Here is a 19,127-nt window from a genome sequence, read left to right on the forward strand (position 1 = left end):
ACGGGTAACACAACGAATTGTTACATGCGCGTAAATTAGGCGCCTGGAGTTTCACAGTTGTGTGTAAAATAATGCGAATAGATAACAAAAATAAAAGCATTAATTTTTTTAACACAATAACATACACAGTGCCTGTTTGGGAGGGTAACAGTTGAAATTGACACCCATGAGAAAACCATTGTGGCGTCGATTGACAATGGTTTTTTCGGGGTTTCAATTTCCACCGTCACCCCCCCCCCCCCCCCCAAACAGGCACTAGTTATGTATTATTACATTAGGGAAGTGTGCCGTAGTTGATTAGAGACTTCATTAAAATTAAACTGTGTTTCTACCATGACATGCCTTTCCATGTTGGTACTGTATTTTGTTTTGTTTGTATTTCATTGTCTGACACTTTCAAAACAATATTTCATCCAAGTTATATCATTAACAAATTGTTGATGTCGAAATATGTGACACAGGAAAGCATCCAGAATTCCTTCCCCATTTCAAATATTCAAGAATTGTGTAAATATGTGAATTTTATGCAAATATAAGATGCTAAAATAGACTTTATCACTTCAAATTCAATATTTAGTCTACAGTTCCTTATTGAAGGTTACAAAGAATAAAAGTGACGTGCCTACATACTAAGTCTAGTTAATTACAAGTATATTATAATGACACAAACACTTATTTTACATTTTCTTTATTGGCTTTATTCAGAAAGTAAAATCAAATGCATGTATATGTATCAACAAACAAAAGAAACATGTAACCAGGAGATTAAAACATTACACTGAAAATAACTTAAAAAATAATGCACCAGTTTTAAAATCGCAAAACCTCGATCACAGTTGTTCTCCAACAAAAAATGACAATAAATAAGACCAATATACAGAGAAAATATAATAATCCGTAACTTCAACCTTCAAAAGATCTTCAAAGATGTTCAGCAATCAAAAACGAAATAGATAAACCAAATTATCCAATGATATGTACATATTACAATAAATAAGGGACAGGAAATGCCCAATAAAAATCTGTCACTTTTCTAACACAAAATATGTGTGAGAGTTTTCCGGATTTTTCTTTTCTTCCGTCGGTTCAGACTCTGGGGTTATATAGTCACCATCAATAGCTTCTGGTTCGTAATCAGTTTTTGTGCGCGCCAATTTATCGTAGGAATCTGCACAACTTCCTTCGTTGATTGAGACGTTAGAGAGCTCGTCATAGCCAGTTTTATCGTTAAGATTTTCTCTGCTTAATTTAGGGGTGAGATAACCCGCTTTATCTTCATCCAACCCACCAGAGGGCGCTGTAGGTAGTGGCCTACTTCCGGTGCTTCCTCCGCTACCTTCCATTTTCTCAAAAGTAGTCGTGTCGTCACTTGCGCGGAAGGATCTCTGTAACTAAAAAATTGCGCATATGTGAATTTAAATTCGAAGGTAATGTAAAGTGGAACAAAATATTTTTGTTAACTAGTATACATAGGTTTTTATGATTGCTTCCAAGAGCAGATAACTTTGCTGTACCTTGGTTAATTCATAAAATAATTAGGGGATTGTATACACTTACATGTTTTTCGTCGATCTCGGCGTACACTTCTGAGTTGGTCCTCATGAATTCCTTGTAGCGGGTGGAGGGTTCTGGGGAATGATGGAACGCTACTTTATCCTGCATGGGAGGGCTGTGACGTAGAACAATAGTCAATCAATAAAACTGTATCCAAGTACTGTCTATCAAACTGACCCGCTAAAAACTTCGTTAACAGTTGGACCTGTGTGGTTTGTAGCTAGTAGTGTACTCGCATACTACATGTACCAGCAAAATAATTCCGATTCTCTCATCTTTGAAATTGTGGTTTTTATATAATTTTTTATATGTAAATTGATAATACTGATTATGTTTCATACCTTGACTTTTTCCGTCGAGCAAAACAAACAATTGCGATGATCAGAATGAGGACAAATATTCCACCAATAGCTGCTCCGATTACAGCTGACGTCGGCAGGGAGGAGGACCCGGATGTTGACATTTGACCCTGTCCACCTGGTACAGAGGAGACTGTGGATTGGCCGGCTAAAAAAAAAAAATATCAAAGCATGTAAACGAAATTTGGAATTCTTATCATCACCCAACAGGTATATGGCTTGGGACAAATATGGCAACTGAAGAAAGTCAATGCTATATAAATATATAAAATATAAAATATATTTGTTTGTGGGATGGGTGGTAGGTGTGGTCGGGGCGGGTGTATACGTTCGTGTGAGTCGCTGACAGAGATCGTATGTATATGATTATATATACAATGTTTGTATAGATGTATTCGTGGGAGAAGAGTATGTGTGGAATGTTTTGGGGGTAGTAGCTGATGTTCCCTGACCATGATCTATATGTATGTGTCTGTGCATTAGCAAACTGAACCGTTTGTATGTGTTTGTGCATTACCGTATGTGTTTTATAGACTAGCTGTATTTACCAGAGTGTGTGCGTTTTTTTTTTAATTTGGGGGTGGAGTGGTGTGGGGTTGGATGGGGCGGAGGTTGAGGTATTTACATGGTACTCCCTAACGGTGGCGTCCGTGAAAGTTCAGCTCCTGTGTGTGTGTGTGTGTGTGTATGTTTTGTGTCCGTGATGTGGGTCTGTGGGCTAGTGTATGTGTGTGTGTGTGTGGGGTGGAGGTGTGTTTACCTGTCAGTCCCTGACAGTGGCGTCTGTGGAAGTCCTTGACCATCACCAGCTCCTCCCTCAGATCCTTGTTGACGATTTCCGCGGCACTCACACATTTGTCCCTCCCCAACACGCTGGCCATACAAACCAACGATTCGTTGATCTTCCTGAAACATTCAGATTAGCATCGATGTATAAAGAGCTTATAAATACATGTTCCATAAATGTATAATATCCCACTGTACAAGTTCACAAAGGAATTTATCGCATCCACAGATCTAGAGTAGGGTTTACGGTCCGTCCGCCCTCCACCTTTCAAGTCAACTTCTACTAAAGAATAAACCTATTTAGTCATTTATTTAGTTATGCATGCATTGGTACTACAGCAAACACTATCAAAGACAAGGTGCTCCAATTTATGAATATCCATGTTACCCTAAACATACTATAATAAAAATCTGAGTGTAAACACTCTTGATCTTACTTCTAAACGAGAGCTTATCCATCCCATAACCATCAACAAGGACCAGGCCTTGCCATGGTTTAACATGCAGGGATTTAATGGATAGAGTAAAAGTTTAAAATTTGAATAAAAACCTAAACCCCCATCTTAAAAACAATCTGTAGATTCACGAGACGCAAAAACTGCTTCCGGGTCCTTAATCTACACAGTTTCTGTCAAATCAACAGAATTTGATCTGTAGAGCTTGATTTTTCTACTAATACTTGTATGTTTTATCAAAACAACATACAAGTAAAATAATCTTCCTCATTCTAAAGTTCAACTCCAAAAGCTCATCCATTTATTTCCTTATTTTCTACTTAAGTATGCTATTATTATCTTTTATAATCAAATAAATCTGAGAATCAAAAAAAAAATCCTGGTATTTGTAAATTGCAATTGGTCATACACCTCATAAGTGTATATTTTATTGAATGTTGAAATGATGCACTAGTACATACTATTAAAGAACATATCGATATTTTCTTACCCACAAGCCTCTGAATAATTTCCGGTCGCTGGATCTGCATTCTGATTGGATGCTTCCGAAACGTCATCAATGTCATCGGGTAAATTCTCGAAACATTTGGCTGATTTTATACAGCATCTGTATCCTTCGGGGGAATTCCGAAAATCTGCAATGAAAAGAAACAGTCACTCAGTCAAGTTCGTGCACCTGTACCTAGATGTGTTAAACATTGCATGTAAACACATTGATAGATATTACAATTAAACTTTGAAAAATCTTTGGCAAAGAGATGGCAACTTTTAGTCTAAGAACGGAAACAGCATAACTTGTCTTCAAGTGAAATACGAAATGAATTTCGATTGGCGGATTTGAAGTCTTATTCGAATCTTCAACCTGCCTGTAGATGTTTCAATAGCTTACTAAAGATGAGATAGAGAAAAAAAAAAGAGTCAACTAGACAACACAGACACAAGGACAGAGACATCATTGGATAACATGTTAATACTATCTAAATCGTTGTAAACTCCTACCCTGAAAGTCCTCCTTATCACACATGATTAGGGCAACGTAAGTGTTACTACAAAGATCTACAATGTTCAACGCCAGATAAAACTCTTTTCATTTTTTATGTGAATGAGTTAATAATGAGAGTGTTGTAGTAATTAATGACACGGCCCAGTATTTTGGACAGCAGGTTAAAACCCTCCGTACATACATTATAGGTAAGCTCACACAGTCGCAAATCAAATTTCATATAATAGCACAGTTTGTATTTTTCTGTCATTTCATTTCATTGTTGAATATTATTTTTAATCTGGTCATTAAATTCACTGCCTCTCTCTCTCTCTCTCTCTCTCTCTCTCTCTCTCTCTCTCTCTCTCTCTCTCTCTCTCTCTCTCTCTCTTCGTGACTTTTTATAAAAAAAAAAAAAAAAAAACAGCAACACATCACAAAAGAATTTGCCCCGGAGCGATATGAACTTCCGGAACATGCTGTAACAAATCAAACGCGCCCTAATAGGTTTAATGGCGGCCATAGTCACGCGGCAATCCCCGCCTGCATGTACACAACCTTGCTCGGTCAGTCCACATAGAGATGAATCATACACATCACGATGGTCTCTGGTTTGTACTTAAAGTACTCCCAAGTACTATATACGTGTCTCGCTTGCGTCTTGTTAAAACAGCTTTCGCCTCTCACAGTATTATGTACAAACAAGTGCGTGATAATCCAGGCAATTTTTCTTCCTGTATGTTTTCGACCAAAAGATAAACAAAAGTTCCCTTTTTCTTCCCTGAGAATTTGTCGACTAGTGAATCCATGTAATCAAATGATTTTGGGTAAACGAATCGAAACACAGGAAAATAATATAAAATCCAATTTACATGACAGGCACACAGATGACACAAAATAGATTCATCTACTATTTAATGAAATATGACATAATTGAACCAAGGATTCGAACTCACAACGATAAACACCGCTCCACTGCCGACAGATCCAGACTTCAAACGACGTTAGTCTCCTGGCGGTGCGTTCGATACCCGAGGTAGAGTTAGACATGGCTACAGAACGGCGGACTCGATGGCTAGAGTGTAGTGGACTCAATGATTGTAGGTCATTTTGACTGTTAGGGCTAGTATGATTCATGAGTTTTCTTTAAGGTAAACAACTGTATGATCGCTGACATTAAGAAATCCAGTAATGGCGGAACCGATGAAGGGGGAACAGTGATTGACGTCACAGTAGTGCATTACGCGAGTTGTGGGGGACTTGTAATTCATCAATATTGTAATTCGTTCCACTAATATCTTTTTTATTTGTTTTATTAATAGATCTAGTCCATTAAAGACGACGACATTGTCATGGTTCAATGAATGCACGCTAGGAAGAACAATTATAGGCTCCTGTTGTTTGTGTGATAAAGAATTCAAACATCAACCAATCAGTCGTATGTTTACGTGATAAACTCATGAGTTGTAATAATAACTTATTATAAGCTCTAGATCTGCTTTCTGATTAATATTCTCTGTATTAATAATCATATTCAATATACTCTGCCTGCATAAAGCTATCATGCTTGAAAATATAGTTCTCTATATATAACTAGCCTTGGGAAATACAATTCTTAATATGTAGATAATTCACTCACGATCTTGATATTCTAACCGCTTGTGTTGAAAATAGAACAAGGACACTTCATTCCCTAATTCCGACTTTTCTATAGCTAGTTTATGAAATTAAAAACCGATTTCCTGGAAGTTATTATAGAAATGTATGTGAAAACGAATCAATATTTTACAGCTTCCTCGCCGCATGGTAAATACATATAACAGCATACATTTCAATATCGCCATGTGTCATGACTTGTGTCACAAGCCTGTTTTGAACATGTCCTCCTCCCCCCAACCCCTCCTTTGTACCGACCATAGTATAGTCGAACCATTTTTCACTCCTCTCCCCCAAAATGTCTAATTTGCACGTCTTACTATTCCTTCGTATGATACTAGAACTAGGTTTACCTCGAGCACTCTCGTCCCCGCAGTCTAGCTTCCCTCTACTTCCTAGCTGATACCCCGACACGCCTCCCGTCAGTGGGGCAGTCCACGGCCCGGGAGACGGGCCGGACCCCCTCACAGCGTCACCGTGGGCTGGAGGTCTTTTGCCTGACTGTGATGGATCCTCATCCATGCCCCGCGGGGTTTTGTTTTGACGGGGTATCTCCAGATTCTGATCCGCTCCATCGTTCTGTGGCAAGTCCTTGAAGTTTGGCATTTGACCGGAAGTCGGTACTCGGTCCTCTGTTGTTGTTTTTGTAACTTCCGGTGATTGTGTTTTACCATTTAACTCACGTGGAATGACCAGTTTCATAGACCCGTCAAAAATGGGTCTGGTCCGTCCACGCGAGGCCCCGGGGATTAGGCGCGGGCCCCGTGCATCCCCTTGTTTTCCCGGAACCGTTCCTCTGACGTCACCAAAGAAACCCGGTCTTGAATTCTCGTTGAATTTTTGCTGCTCCGACTTTCGTTTCAAAATATCCCCTTTGAATTCTTTACCAAACAGAGCCATGTCACACTTAAACTTTGGATCCGCCTCGCTGTTTACAGAAATCTCTGAATATGTCCTTCTACTTGTACACAATGAGCAAGGTGACTCCTGCTGCTCGGTGCTTCAGTGGCCGACAAGACTTAGACTACAACACCAAGGGAAACCGACGGGGAGCGAATTATGACGTCATGTATGTCTAATTCATCAGATCCTGTCAAAACTGCGAGTTTTCCGTGACCAGGCTTTTGTTTCAGCGACATGCCAACATTGTTTCTGCACTTAAAACTCTCAAGCTTACACAATGAACATGTCCAAATTTTTCCAAGTCAAGCTAATAAATAATATGTCTGGTAACACTTGCAAAGAAAATACAAGTGTTTATCGGAAGGTTGAGGATCTGCTAATTTGTCATGTTTTTTTTTTTTGGTGATCGACGCTTTCACCAATCCGTGTACTTGTACACACTGGCCCCCAGGGTGCGCAATGTTATAACGTATCTACCCCCGGGGGTAGAGGTATAAGCCGGGAGATTTATCAGGTCATTAGTAATGGATAAGGAATATCTGTAATACATATCGTTGTCACCCTGAGATAATCAACAAGAGTTAGATGATCTAAAGATAGAACTGATTTATAAGGATTCATTTATCTAGTAATTTAATTACATTTTTTTTCATAATCAATTTTGTTATTATAAATCTATTTGTGAATTAAATTTTTTGTATACTTATATCTTTCTTTTTTTTTTTTTTTTTTTTTTTTACAGTTTTATGGCTATTTATTAGTCCCCTACCGGTTTCACCGGAGGGGACTATAGCTTTCCTCTGCGTCCGTCAGTCCGTCTGTCCGTCCGTCCGTCCGTCTGTCCGTCCGTCCGTCAGTCCGTCTGTCTGTCCCACTTCAGTTTTCCACACTTTTTTTCTTTATGCATTTGAGGAATAATATGAAACTTGCTGAACAGCTTCAAAATGTCAAACTACAGATCAAGTTTACACTTTTGTAGCGTCTGATTGACATATTTTCGAGAAAATTAATTTTTGATATTCCAATTTTTTAATGTTCGGGTTCGTTATCGGGTTCGGTGTGTACCTGAATAAACGAGGTCAGTATGTAGTCAGTATATAATAATATCGTGCGTTACTTGTACCATTCCTTTTCCTGTACCATTCCTTTTCTCATTTCTAACAAACAAATAAATTTTATAAAATAGTGTCAAGCATTGTGTTGTAAATTTAATCGGCAGGTTTTTTTTGTAGTATTATTACAATCGGGTTCGTTGTCGGGTTGGGCTGTTTAACTGTTTCGTTTGATTCGGGGTACAGAAGACGGTAAGAAATGATATTGTTCATAACAGTGCATTGTTTTCACAAATTTTTACCAGCGAATACAGAATATACTTGGCAAAATTACAGGAGATGAAATAAAGAGTATTATTTTACCTATTTCCTATTTAATTTCTATATCAACTATATAGTTTTAATTTCCTCTGTTCTTTTATCTCTGATTAAAGCATGACATCTCGTTTACAATTATAGCTCTGAAATAGTTGTGTGCTTGGAAGCTTTCATAGAATAATACAAACCGGTAGGGGACGTGTATTGCTTATGCAATACTCTCAGAATGCTTGTTTTAACTCATATCTATGTATTAAACATATTCAACTTTTCATCATTTTCATCATTTTCATCTTTTTTTAAATATTTTTCATTCAATTATTCATTTAGTTTTATCTATTTCTTTGTGCATAATCAATATTGTCTTTTTCAAAAAAACAAAAAAAAAAAACAATAAAACAAATAGATTGACCGGATCGTGTATAAATTCATTCATGATTTCCCTCTTTTCTAAAAATGACAGTTTCTGTTTTAGCGTTTATCGTTGAAGGTTTAAATTATCGATAGCAAATGAAAAAGTTCAATATAAATGAGGGGTTTTTTTTCAAGAAAATTAAATTAGCATTGATTTATTGATTATTTTTTTTAATTTTTCAATGCGCGATATTTAAGTTTGTGCAGAGATCATTCTGCATACGAAAATAAATTATACTTTAAAAACTACATGAATGATTTTTGTTCGTTCGTTTCTTTATTGTTGTTGTTACTTTTTTGTGGAAGTTGTTAAAATTCAAGAAATCAAGTGATTAATTTCACATAAAGGACAGGCCGGTCCGATGTATACACACGCACACACTGTATACCTTGTTTGTCTCAGTATTACCGATATCTTTCCTGCAGGTGCACTGTCCAATTTATCACAGATTATGATAATATTAGTAAGAAACATATAAACACACGCGATGTTTATGAGATTCTGGTAGCCTTAAGGGGGCTTAGTTTACAAGGCCGCTTGTGACCAAATAAAACTATGCCATCAATCACAGATATTTGGAGAACAAGAAGGATAACTCTGTAGTAGGGAAGTGTAGTTCACACAAAGCAATCTGTCTTATCCCCATTGGTATAGACATCAGAATAAAACAAAGTAAACAAAATAAAACAGAAGAAATCTTAATCCAGTCTGGGCTTAAAGAATCTCCTATACAGATATCAGAATAAATTAAAGAAAAAAAGAAATCCATCTTCATTTAGGTAACAGGAAGTAACGATTAAAATGTGCTTATCTATTTCTGCTAAAATTACTGAAATGATGAGAAATCCTAAAAAAAAAATTATTTACAGTTCAAAAAAGCCCTGGTAATTGTATAATCTGTTTGGACTACGATAAGGTTATATCCCTTAGATTTTATATTAGTTCACAATTTCGTCCTATTGTTACACATTTTTGACTCGGTAAATAACGACATTCTGAATTGCTCAAAATTTGTATACATTTATGATTGAAAGGTTTATTAGAACTGTTCTGGCACACTATGCAGATGACAAATATTTCATATATTAGATTTTAATGAGAGAGAGAGAGAGATACACCTACATTTTTCCTCGTTCGGACACTTCAGTCTCCTGGCCTGCCTCTTCCTCCACCTGTCCAATAGTTTATCGTTGTCAGGTCCGCCTTTGTCCACTACATTAATGGTAATACTGATATTAGTCGCGTTGTGCAAGTCCGTCAGGTTTCTTAGATTCAGATTGATTTTATCATTAAGATCGTGAGTTAAGTCTATAGTATGGGTGGGGGAACGGGAACTAGGGTGAGGTATGAACGTACCCTGAGGGTCTGCAGTGCTGGGGGTGGAGGATGGAGGGGGCGGACTGTGCCCTCCAAAGACAGAACTTCCGGTGGAGCTGGTTGTGGAACTTCTGGTGGAGACAGGGGTGGATGGTGTTGTTTTTACTGGTACTCTGGTACTGTCGGGTGCCGCGGTGCCTGCATCCGGGGACTTTGTTGTAAGCAGTATCAATGGCGGACCGACATCCAGCCAGCTGTGAGGAGACTTGGTTGTTCCCGGGAGGAGGACATCATCGCTGGTTGTCTGTTTTACAGGCGGCGGCCTGGTCACAATATTTCCAGCCAAATCGAAAGTTGGTTTGTGCGGGGCTTTGGTGGTTACTTCACGGGCTGCTTCACCGTTCTGTGTGTTAAAGTCTGGATTTGAATTTCGTCCTTTTCTTTCTCTCTTAGCCTCCATTTTTTGTTCCTTCTTTTCTCTCTTCCTTTCAATCTTTAACAGTTTGTCCTGTTTTCGGCTGAACTGGGCGTTTTCCAGTCTGCTGTCCTCTTTTTCCTGGGCAACAGTCGATGCATGATTGATTTTCAGACGTTGGTGAAACAAGGAGGGGGTGGTTGGACGAGAGGAAGAACTGACCTCATCAGTGTCCACAAATAAAGACGTCACGTCCACTACACTGTTGTCCATTGCCGCCTGTAGCCAATGTAACCGCTATTGTTTGATTAATCCAAGCGCGCACCTGCTTCACAATAATGATAACTCAGGACAATTCTATTGACACCTTGTTAAGTATTCCTTCACAGAAGTATGTTCTTCGAATCCATCATTTTTTCACCTTTATAAATATATCCAATTCCTCCCACCAAAAGCGCCAGTTTTGTTTACGTTCCAAAATTCTATGTAAATTTTTGATATGACCCTCCGATGTTGAGGAATCAGCCAAACGATTGCGGGCGATCTATAATTACTGGATGATAAGTCATTGCACATCGTGACGCCATTACCACACTTTGATGGATGACCAAGGTCACACTTCAATGACCACACGCTCTCTAGTACAGGGCGCGTTCTGGATGTGTTTCATTTACACACGGCTGTTTGCAGTCAACGGTTCCGCATCGCCGAACCTCGAATTCAGAACTGACATACTTTGACACCGACGTAAGAATCTGTCACATCAAAACATAAAGACCGTACCACAGAAGTGTAACGTTGCGTGGGACACTGCGTTGGGAACGTCAGGATGTTAAATGGTGTGAAAAAATATTTGTTATTAACAACTTTTTGAATTTTGTTATTATTTATTAAGTCTGACATCATTTCAAACATTCCGCTGTGTAATGTCAACCGTTGTATTTGGAATAGTCAAAGAATGAAATTCCTTTCCTTTTACATTAAGGCATTTCATACTTCGGTGCATGAACCCTACTTGATATTTTAACCTTTAAAAACAACATACACAAATATATTATTCGTTATAACGTTATTATAAAGGAACATTTACATTTTTTATTGTTTTGTTTGTGATAACACTACGAATGGATTTTGTAAGGCATATTCATAAATTCAATCAATGGCGACTATTTATCATACTGAATCGTTTAAATGCGAAAAATTATATAATTATCAGTGATTAGAAATCATTCTTTGAATATCATGAAGTGATTACATTGTAACTAAATAGGCCGAGCTTTATTGTATTTGATCGCCCCGACCGTATTTGATCAAGGCATACTACTGTAAGAGTGATTTTTGATTCTTTCAGAATAATGGCCGTTTAAAAAAGAAATATAGATATTTTAACATTTTAGTTGATGCCAAGTCTGAATGTAAGTTTGACAATTTTCATAAAAATTATTAAACCAAATATTACTTTGTATAATGTGATTCTTGTTTAATTTTTTGTTGTTGCATATTTTCAATTTCCCGCAAAAAATTCAAACTGGATCGTAATAATACAATAACAAAATTATGAGCAGTAGACATTACATATACAATTTACATTAAACGTTAGAAACTGTCATTTGTTTTATTCCAAGATTTGCATGAAAATGAAATATAAAAGAGTAAAAAAGAAAAGAAAAGATCGAAGACGTACAATCAGATTAAAGAGATGCTCCTACAGATTCTTATGAGAATTATATCTTAGTAAGTCGGAAGAGAGAAGAATTTTACCCTTAAAAAAAGAAGATTTTTTAATTCCTCCATCAAACACCTTGTAAAACCAAAATGCGACTTAAGTCTTTACTTTTACAGTGTACTTAAAAAATAAAAGGGCTCGATTAAATGGGAATTCTTACTAACGAAATGCAATAGCTAAAAGGGAAATGATAATTGAATACTGTACAGTTGGTGAAGAGTCTTTGGAGTCAAAGTCTTTAACTGTAAGCTGATCCAACATCACTCTAAAAGTTTTTATTTTTGCATGTCGGAAATCATAGGACTTTCTAAAACCATCCCATGCGCATGTGCTTGTAACTGTATCCGGAGCTACATTTGTATGATCATATTATTATATTCTCGTTTCCTTTAAGCAATTTCCAAATGTGTTTCATTAAAACGTCCACGATTGTATAATAATTACTTAATGGCATCGCCAGTAATCAGATTAGGACACTGTTAGAGTGGAGCAATTACTCAATTATTCTGTCATCTTTTGTTTCTAAAACAAAGAAAAAACTTCAAAAAACTTGTATTTGGTACTTGCCAACTAAATATCACGGTAAATAGTGCTCCCTCCCCTTGTCCCTAATTATGTCCTGACACAGTTATATTAATTATGATTAATAATTCGCACCGCTGTCTTGTCTATCAACAAATCTTTGTATCTTGATGTGGGGTTCGATTATGATATAAATTTATTTGCAAGTTACATGTTAATGAAGATTTAATGGTGTTACACACGAAGACACCTTCACCCTGTTACTGACGGAAGGGGGCGCTGAGACTGCCTTTGATCTGATGTAAACAAACGCTTTACTCAGACACAACAGGTCTGTTTTGTTTTAAATAGGAATCTACAAGCGGTTTTGAATTCTGTATAGTTTACTTTTAATTGAAATAGCAAACACAGATGGTTGTCTTTTCATAACCACATGAAAAAGTTTTAAACCTTATGAACATTTGTGCTCATTATTTGATGATATGAAAGAATGCAGTTTTTAAAGTTTGGGTTGATTTATGATATATTTAGTTTAAACATCCTAAAAAAAAAAAAAACCCATGAATAAGCCTGGCATTCCGTGAACTTTAATTACAATATATTAAAAATTCGACCGACATTTTTTTCTCGTTGTTTATAAAGTAGCCCTGCAAATTGATTAACCTTAAAAAATCATCTTGATCTAATTAAATTTGTTTTTTCCCCTTAAACATCTGCGCCAAAAATTTAACAAAGAAAAAAAATAAATAAATAAATAAAACAAGTCAAAAATAAAGCTGTAAGGATGTTGAGTTTGTTAATTGTTTTTGCCAAAAAATCTAGTATCTAATGTTGATTTTCAGCGGTACACCTTCCCGTAAACAAAATCAAAAATGGTTTTTTAGTGCATGTGTCCGCAATGTGGAGACGGCCTGCAGTACACGTGCGTGTTTTCCGACAACAATCCTCAGCCACTTGACGTGTTTAGTGTAAGTCAGAATTCAGGGATTACGCTTAATGTACTTTTCTGCTGTTTAACTTTTTGAAGCGAATTCAGAATATGTTTTAACATGCATGTCAATAAAAGTTTGACTTAATGATGGTATGTCCATTGTTATAGTTAATGAATATAAGTTTTTGTCGTATTCTGTCTCCAACGTATGATATAATCGCGCACCAGCTACAATGTACAATAAGTACATGTGTATTTCATAAAACCAAATTCCTTGTCGCCCTTGCATTTTCGATGATTCCGAAAATATTTTCAGAAAACCCTACTCAAAATACAATTTATATAAAGTGTTCCATTTTTTTTATTGTCTCAGTGTAGCATATCCAAGTTCCAGTGTGTAATACTATTCATTCATGCGAATTTTCCTTATAATTTTTAGCTTTATCATAATTATTTATACCAATAATTTCGTACATATACTATAGCATTGAATGATTTATTTTGGACGTCGTCGTGTCAGTAACTGCCGTCAGGTGAGCAGACAAATTGAATAACGCGCGTTAGGGCGTTATGATAATTTGTCTGCTCACCTGACGGCAGTTATTGACACGACGACGTCCAAAATAAATCATTTAATGCTTATATTTACATTCCCTTACTGAAGAAATCAATTGTTTACTGAAATAAATCGATATAAAGTGAAGACCACGGAGGGAGTAAATTAGTAACAGCAAGAACAGCTGATTTGTAATACCGGTTTAAACTGGTTTTCACAGAGACCGTTGAGATGAGATCGACGAGCATGAAAATATAATCCATGAAAAATAAATATTGAAATGTTGCTTTTAACAATAAAGTCAACTGTTTTGTTGAATAATTATAAAACATGGTGTTTTGACAACATTTATGAAATACATTTTTTAACCGATTACATAGAAATCACTGTTTGAGAACTACTTATGTAAATTACATGTAAATTCATACGCAGTGAATAGGTGTTGCATTTAGAGGCATTTAAACATCACGGAATTCAATGGAAAAACACAGTAGAATGTAAATATATGGCATTGTTGTTACAGTAGCGATTACATTAGATATGGTCGAGAATGTATTCTTTAGTTTTTATTGAGTACGTTTAGAGAGGTACCTTAATATCACGTCCTTTCAGTCAGCAGCATTCGTTCTACAGTAGTTTCCGTTGGTATTGCTGTGTCAATCCACGAAATCAAATAAATGTCTATCGAAATTAAGGTTTATTATTAATTAACTAAATTAAGATAATTCATACATAAGCTTACTTATCAAATTGTTTCTATTATAAAAATAAAATACTGTTTGAGAAAAAAAAATGGCAGTTATAATGCTAATCTTAACGAAGAAATCAAAGGACTGATAGTACTGGAAAACTGATAGAAAACAGTTAGCGAGCTTGTTTGGAATGCGTATAATTGTAATTAATCAACATTTTACGGTTTAATGACTAGCCAGTATCGTCCCCGTCCTCAAATACCGATGTATGTTTTTGTTCTGAAGAGAACATTCTTTATATATCGATATACTGCCAAGAAATTTTATAAGCAGATTTAAAAACAGTTTCAAGTTATATCTAAAATAGTACAGAGTATATGATCACGTGATCTATCTTGCAAATCAATAAACAATAGATAATGTTTCCAGCTTTAGGTAATTAAATGAAATAACAGTTAGTGATTACTTCAGTGTAAAAGTACTCTCAGATTGAAAATATGAAGTAAACGAAGATACTGTAAAAAATAAATAAATGAGGGACAGTTCATAATATATTTTTTATTCATGTCTAAGGTATTCGCATTATCTTGTACAAATAGTGTTGCCTTACTTCGCTTGCACATTGAATACGTGTGTCGTTCTTTCAGAGTGCATAACGTCTGCATCTTAGTATTGACCCCGGTCGCACCACATCAAACGTGGTAAACAGTGATAGTAAATCAAAAACGGTAACAATGTGAAGACTTTTTCTATTAGTTCCAGAAAAATAGTCTATAAGGTCAGTGCACGATCTACTACAGTGTATGGTTTACGCATTTATAATGTCAATGCACGATCCACTACAGTGTACGGTTTATTCATTTATAATGTCACTGTACGATCTACTACAGTGTACGGTTTATGCATTTATAATGTCAATGCACGATCCACTACAGTGTATGGTTTACGCATTTATAATGTCAATGCACGATCCACTACAGTGTACGGTTTACGCATTTATAATGTCACTGCACGATCTACTACAGAGTATGGTTCATCCATTTATAATGTCACTGCACGATCTACTACAGTGGATGGTTTATGCATTTATAAGGTCACTGCACGATCTACTACAGTGTATGGTTTACGCATTTATAATGTCACTGCACGATCTACTACAGTGTATGGTTTGCCAATTTATAATGTCACTGCACGATCTACTACAGTGGATGGTTTATGCATTTATAATGTCACTGCACGATCTACTACAGAGTATGGTTCATCCATTTATAATGTCACTGCACGATCTACTACAGTGGATGGTTTATGCATTTATAAGGTCACTGCACGGTCTACTACAGTGTATGGTTCATCCATTTATAATGTCATTGAACGATCTACTACAGTGTATGGTTTACGCATTTATAATGTCACTGCACGATCTACTACAGTGTATGGTTTGCCAATTTATAATGTCACTGCACGATCTACTACAGAGTATGGTTTACCCATTTATTAGGTCACTGCACGATCTACTACAGTGGATGGTTTACGCATTTATAATGTCACTGCACGATCTACTACAGTGTATGGTTTACGCATTTATAATGTCATTGAACGATCTACTACAGTGTATGGTTTACGCATTCATAATGTCACTGCACGATCTATTACAGTATATGGTTTACACATTTATAATGTCACTGCACGATCCACTACAGTGTATGGTTTACGCATTTATAATGTCACTGTACGATCGACTACAGTATATGGTTTACGCATTTATAATGTCACTGCACGATCTTCTACAGTGTATGGTTTACGCATTTATAATGTCACTGCACGATCTACTACAGTGTATGGTTCATCCATTCATAATGTCACTGCACGATCTACTACAGTGTATGGTTTACCCATTTATAAGGTCACTGCACGATTTACTACAGTGTATGGTTTACGCATTTATAAGGTCACTGCACGATCTTCTACAGTGTATGGTTTACGCATTTATAATGTCACTGCACGATCTACTACAGTGTATGGTTTACGCATTTATAATATCACTTCACGATCTTCTACAGTGTTTGGTTTACGCATTTATAATGTCACAGCACGATCTACTACAGAGTATGGTTTACCCATTTATAAGGTCACTGCACGATCTACTACAGTGTATGGTTTACGCATTTATAAGGTCACTGCACGATCTGCTACAGTGTATGGTTCATCCATTTATAATGTCATTGAACGATCTACTACAGTGTATGGTTTACGCATTTATAATGTCACTGCACGATCTACTACAGTGTATGGTTTGCCAATTTATAATGTCACTGCACGATCTACTACAGAGTATGGTTTACCCATTTATAAGGTCACTGCACGATCTACTACAGTGTATGGTTTACGCATTTATAAGGTCACTGCACGATCTACTACAGTGGATGGTTTATGCATTTATAAGGTCACTGCACGATCTACTAAAGTGTATGGTTTACGCATTTATAATGTCATTGAACGATCTACTACAGTGTATGGTTTACGCATTTATAATGTCACTGCACGATCTACTACAGTATATTGTTTACACATTTATAATGTCACTGCACGATCCACTACAGTGTATGGTTTACGCATTTATAATGTCACTGTACGATCGACTACAGTATATGGTTTACGCATTTATAATGTCACTGCACGATCTTCTACAGTGTATGGTTTACGCATTTATAATGTCACTGCACGATCTACTACAGTGTATGGTTCATCCATTCATAATGTCACTGCACGATCTACTACAGTGTATGGTTTACCCATTTATAAGGTCACTGCACGATTTACTACAGTGTATGGTTTACGCATTTATAATGTCACTGCACGATCTACTACAGTGTATGGTTTACGCATTTATAATGTCACTGTACGATCTACTACAGTGTATGGTTTACGCATTTATAATGTCACTGCACGATCTACTACAATGTATGGTTGACGCATTTATAATGTCACTGCACGATCTACAACAGTGTATGGTTTACACATTTATAATGTCACTGCACGATCCACTATAGTGTATAGTTTATGCATTTATAATGTCACTGCACGATCTAATACAGTGTATGGTTGACGCATTTATAATGTCACTGCACGATCTAATACAGTGTATGGTTTACGCATTTATAATGTCACTGCACGATCTAATACAGTGTATGGTTTATGCATTTGCAAAATAACAGTAAGACACCTTTAGCGCTCTACTTTATCGAGGATTTTAGAATACCTGGTTACACCGTCACCAGAATTTCCTCAACTCAAATTCTTTCAAGAAAAGTGCATAAATTTGAGGTCAAACCTCAGACTTGAGGCTGAGTATTGACTTGAAGAAAACTGGTGACGGCGGGGCCTCACTGCAATGAATAGTATAGAGGATGTGTAGCGATAATTATAACAATAGAAATCAACAACTTAGTCGGAGATAAAAGGGAAATAATGTGTATTTATGAATTCATGTATAAAGCTTTAACACATGTATAACGAACATTAATGCCCGACATGTGCGTATCAGTTATATCAGTACTTTGATTTTCAAATGCTGTCGGTGAATCTCTCTACCACACACAGACAGGCGTGGGGCGAGTGGAGCAGCCAGACCTCTCTGAAGTCTCTCGATATGTATGCTCGCTGGCATCCAAAACCAAGACTCGTTCTTTTTTGATGAAAAATTAAACACCAGTCCTTTGAAGAAACTCATTAGGGGAAGGTGAATCTGAAGCTAAAAAGCTATAAATCTCTTGGCTTGTTGCATAGCTTTTTGGAATTCGTTCATAGTAAATATAGCACCCAATTTTCAATGACCCGTTCATGCAAGATGCGTAGTGGCCTCCAACATGTCTATCTCTCTATACCTTACTGAATCATTGGCATGTACTTTCCAAGTTCTTATTGCACAAGCCAAAATTAAATCCTTCTTGGAATCATACATTTATTTTTTATACCACGTCGATGAAACAGATTTGAAACATTAATTGTGGTGTAGAAAAGACCATCAATAGAAATGCATCAGGAATATGAGATGTTTTTAAAGCAACCTGGTGTGCAACTTTTTCAGATAAAATAATTTTAAACGGTTGGTACGATTTGCTACATTCTATGTGAAAAAATCTGATCCTCTATTTTTCGGACCCTCACTAAGCTTTAATTATCCAGATCAAACTACGATCAACTCGTACATGTAGTTGATCATCAACCGCCGATAGACCACCATACATGTACATAAGTTTTACAATCGCAAGTTCTCGGGCCTTTATGCAAAACTCAGAAAAACACCTGGATTGTATTGTGCAGTGTGGCGTCACTTGATGCTAGAAGAATTTTATACAAAACGGAGTCGCTCCCCGAATCAATGGCAATATCGGCTTGACGCCTCGTATCATGGCTGTTTTGTAGCATATTTTATGACATATCTTTGAATTTAAGAACATTTTCCCCACATTACACCAGATAATGATT

The 19,127-nt window shown here is 36.5% G+C and overlaps 1 protein-coding gene across 3 annotated transcripts; it reads right to left on the bottom strand.

Annotated features, from left to right (window-relative positions):
* Window positions 1-672: 672 nt before the first annotated feature.
* On the bottom strand, window positions 673-10,990 carry LOC128161664 (uncharacterized). Of its 3 annotated transcripts, XM_052825020.1 has the most exons (7): window positions 9,837-10,981; window positions 9,603-9,692; window positions 3,645-3,789; window positions 2,674-2,819; window positions 1,896-2,061; window positions 1,558-1,669; window positions 673-1,391 (listed from the first exon to the last, which is right to left on the bottom strand). In XM_052825020.1, exons 1-7 carry the CDS (start codon window positions 10,483-10,485, stop codon window positions 1,026-1,028), a joined length of 1,674 nt encoding a protein of 557 aa, XP_052680980.1. In that variant the 5' UTR covers window positions 10,486-10,981; the 3' UTR covers window positions 673-1,025. The 3 variants fall into 3 exon arrangements, with proteins under 3 accessions (XP_052680980.1, XP_052680979.1, XP_052680981.1); XM_052825019.1 differs by having other exon boundaries at window positions 9,603-10,990; XM_052825021.1 differs by lacking the exons at window positions 9,603-9,692; window positions 9,837-10,981 and adding an exon at window positions 6,146-7,417.
* Window positions 10,991-19,127: the final 8,137 nt, after the last annotated feature.

The sequence above is a fragment of the Crassostrea angulata genome, chromosome 8 (assembly GCF_025612915.1).
Source record: "Crassostrea angulata isolate pt1a10 chromosome 8, ASM2561291v2, whole genome shotgun sequence".
In the NCBI taxonomy this organism is placed as follows: domain Eukaryota; kingdom Metazoa; phylum Mollusca; class Bivalvia; order Ostreida; family Ostreidae; genus Magallana; species Magallana angulata.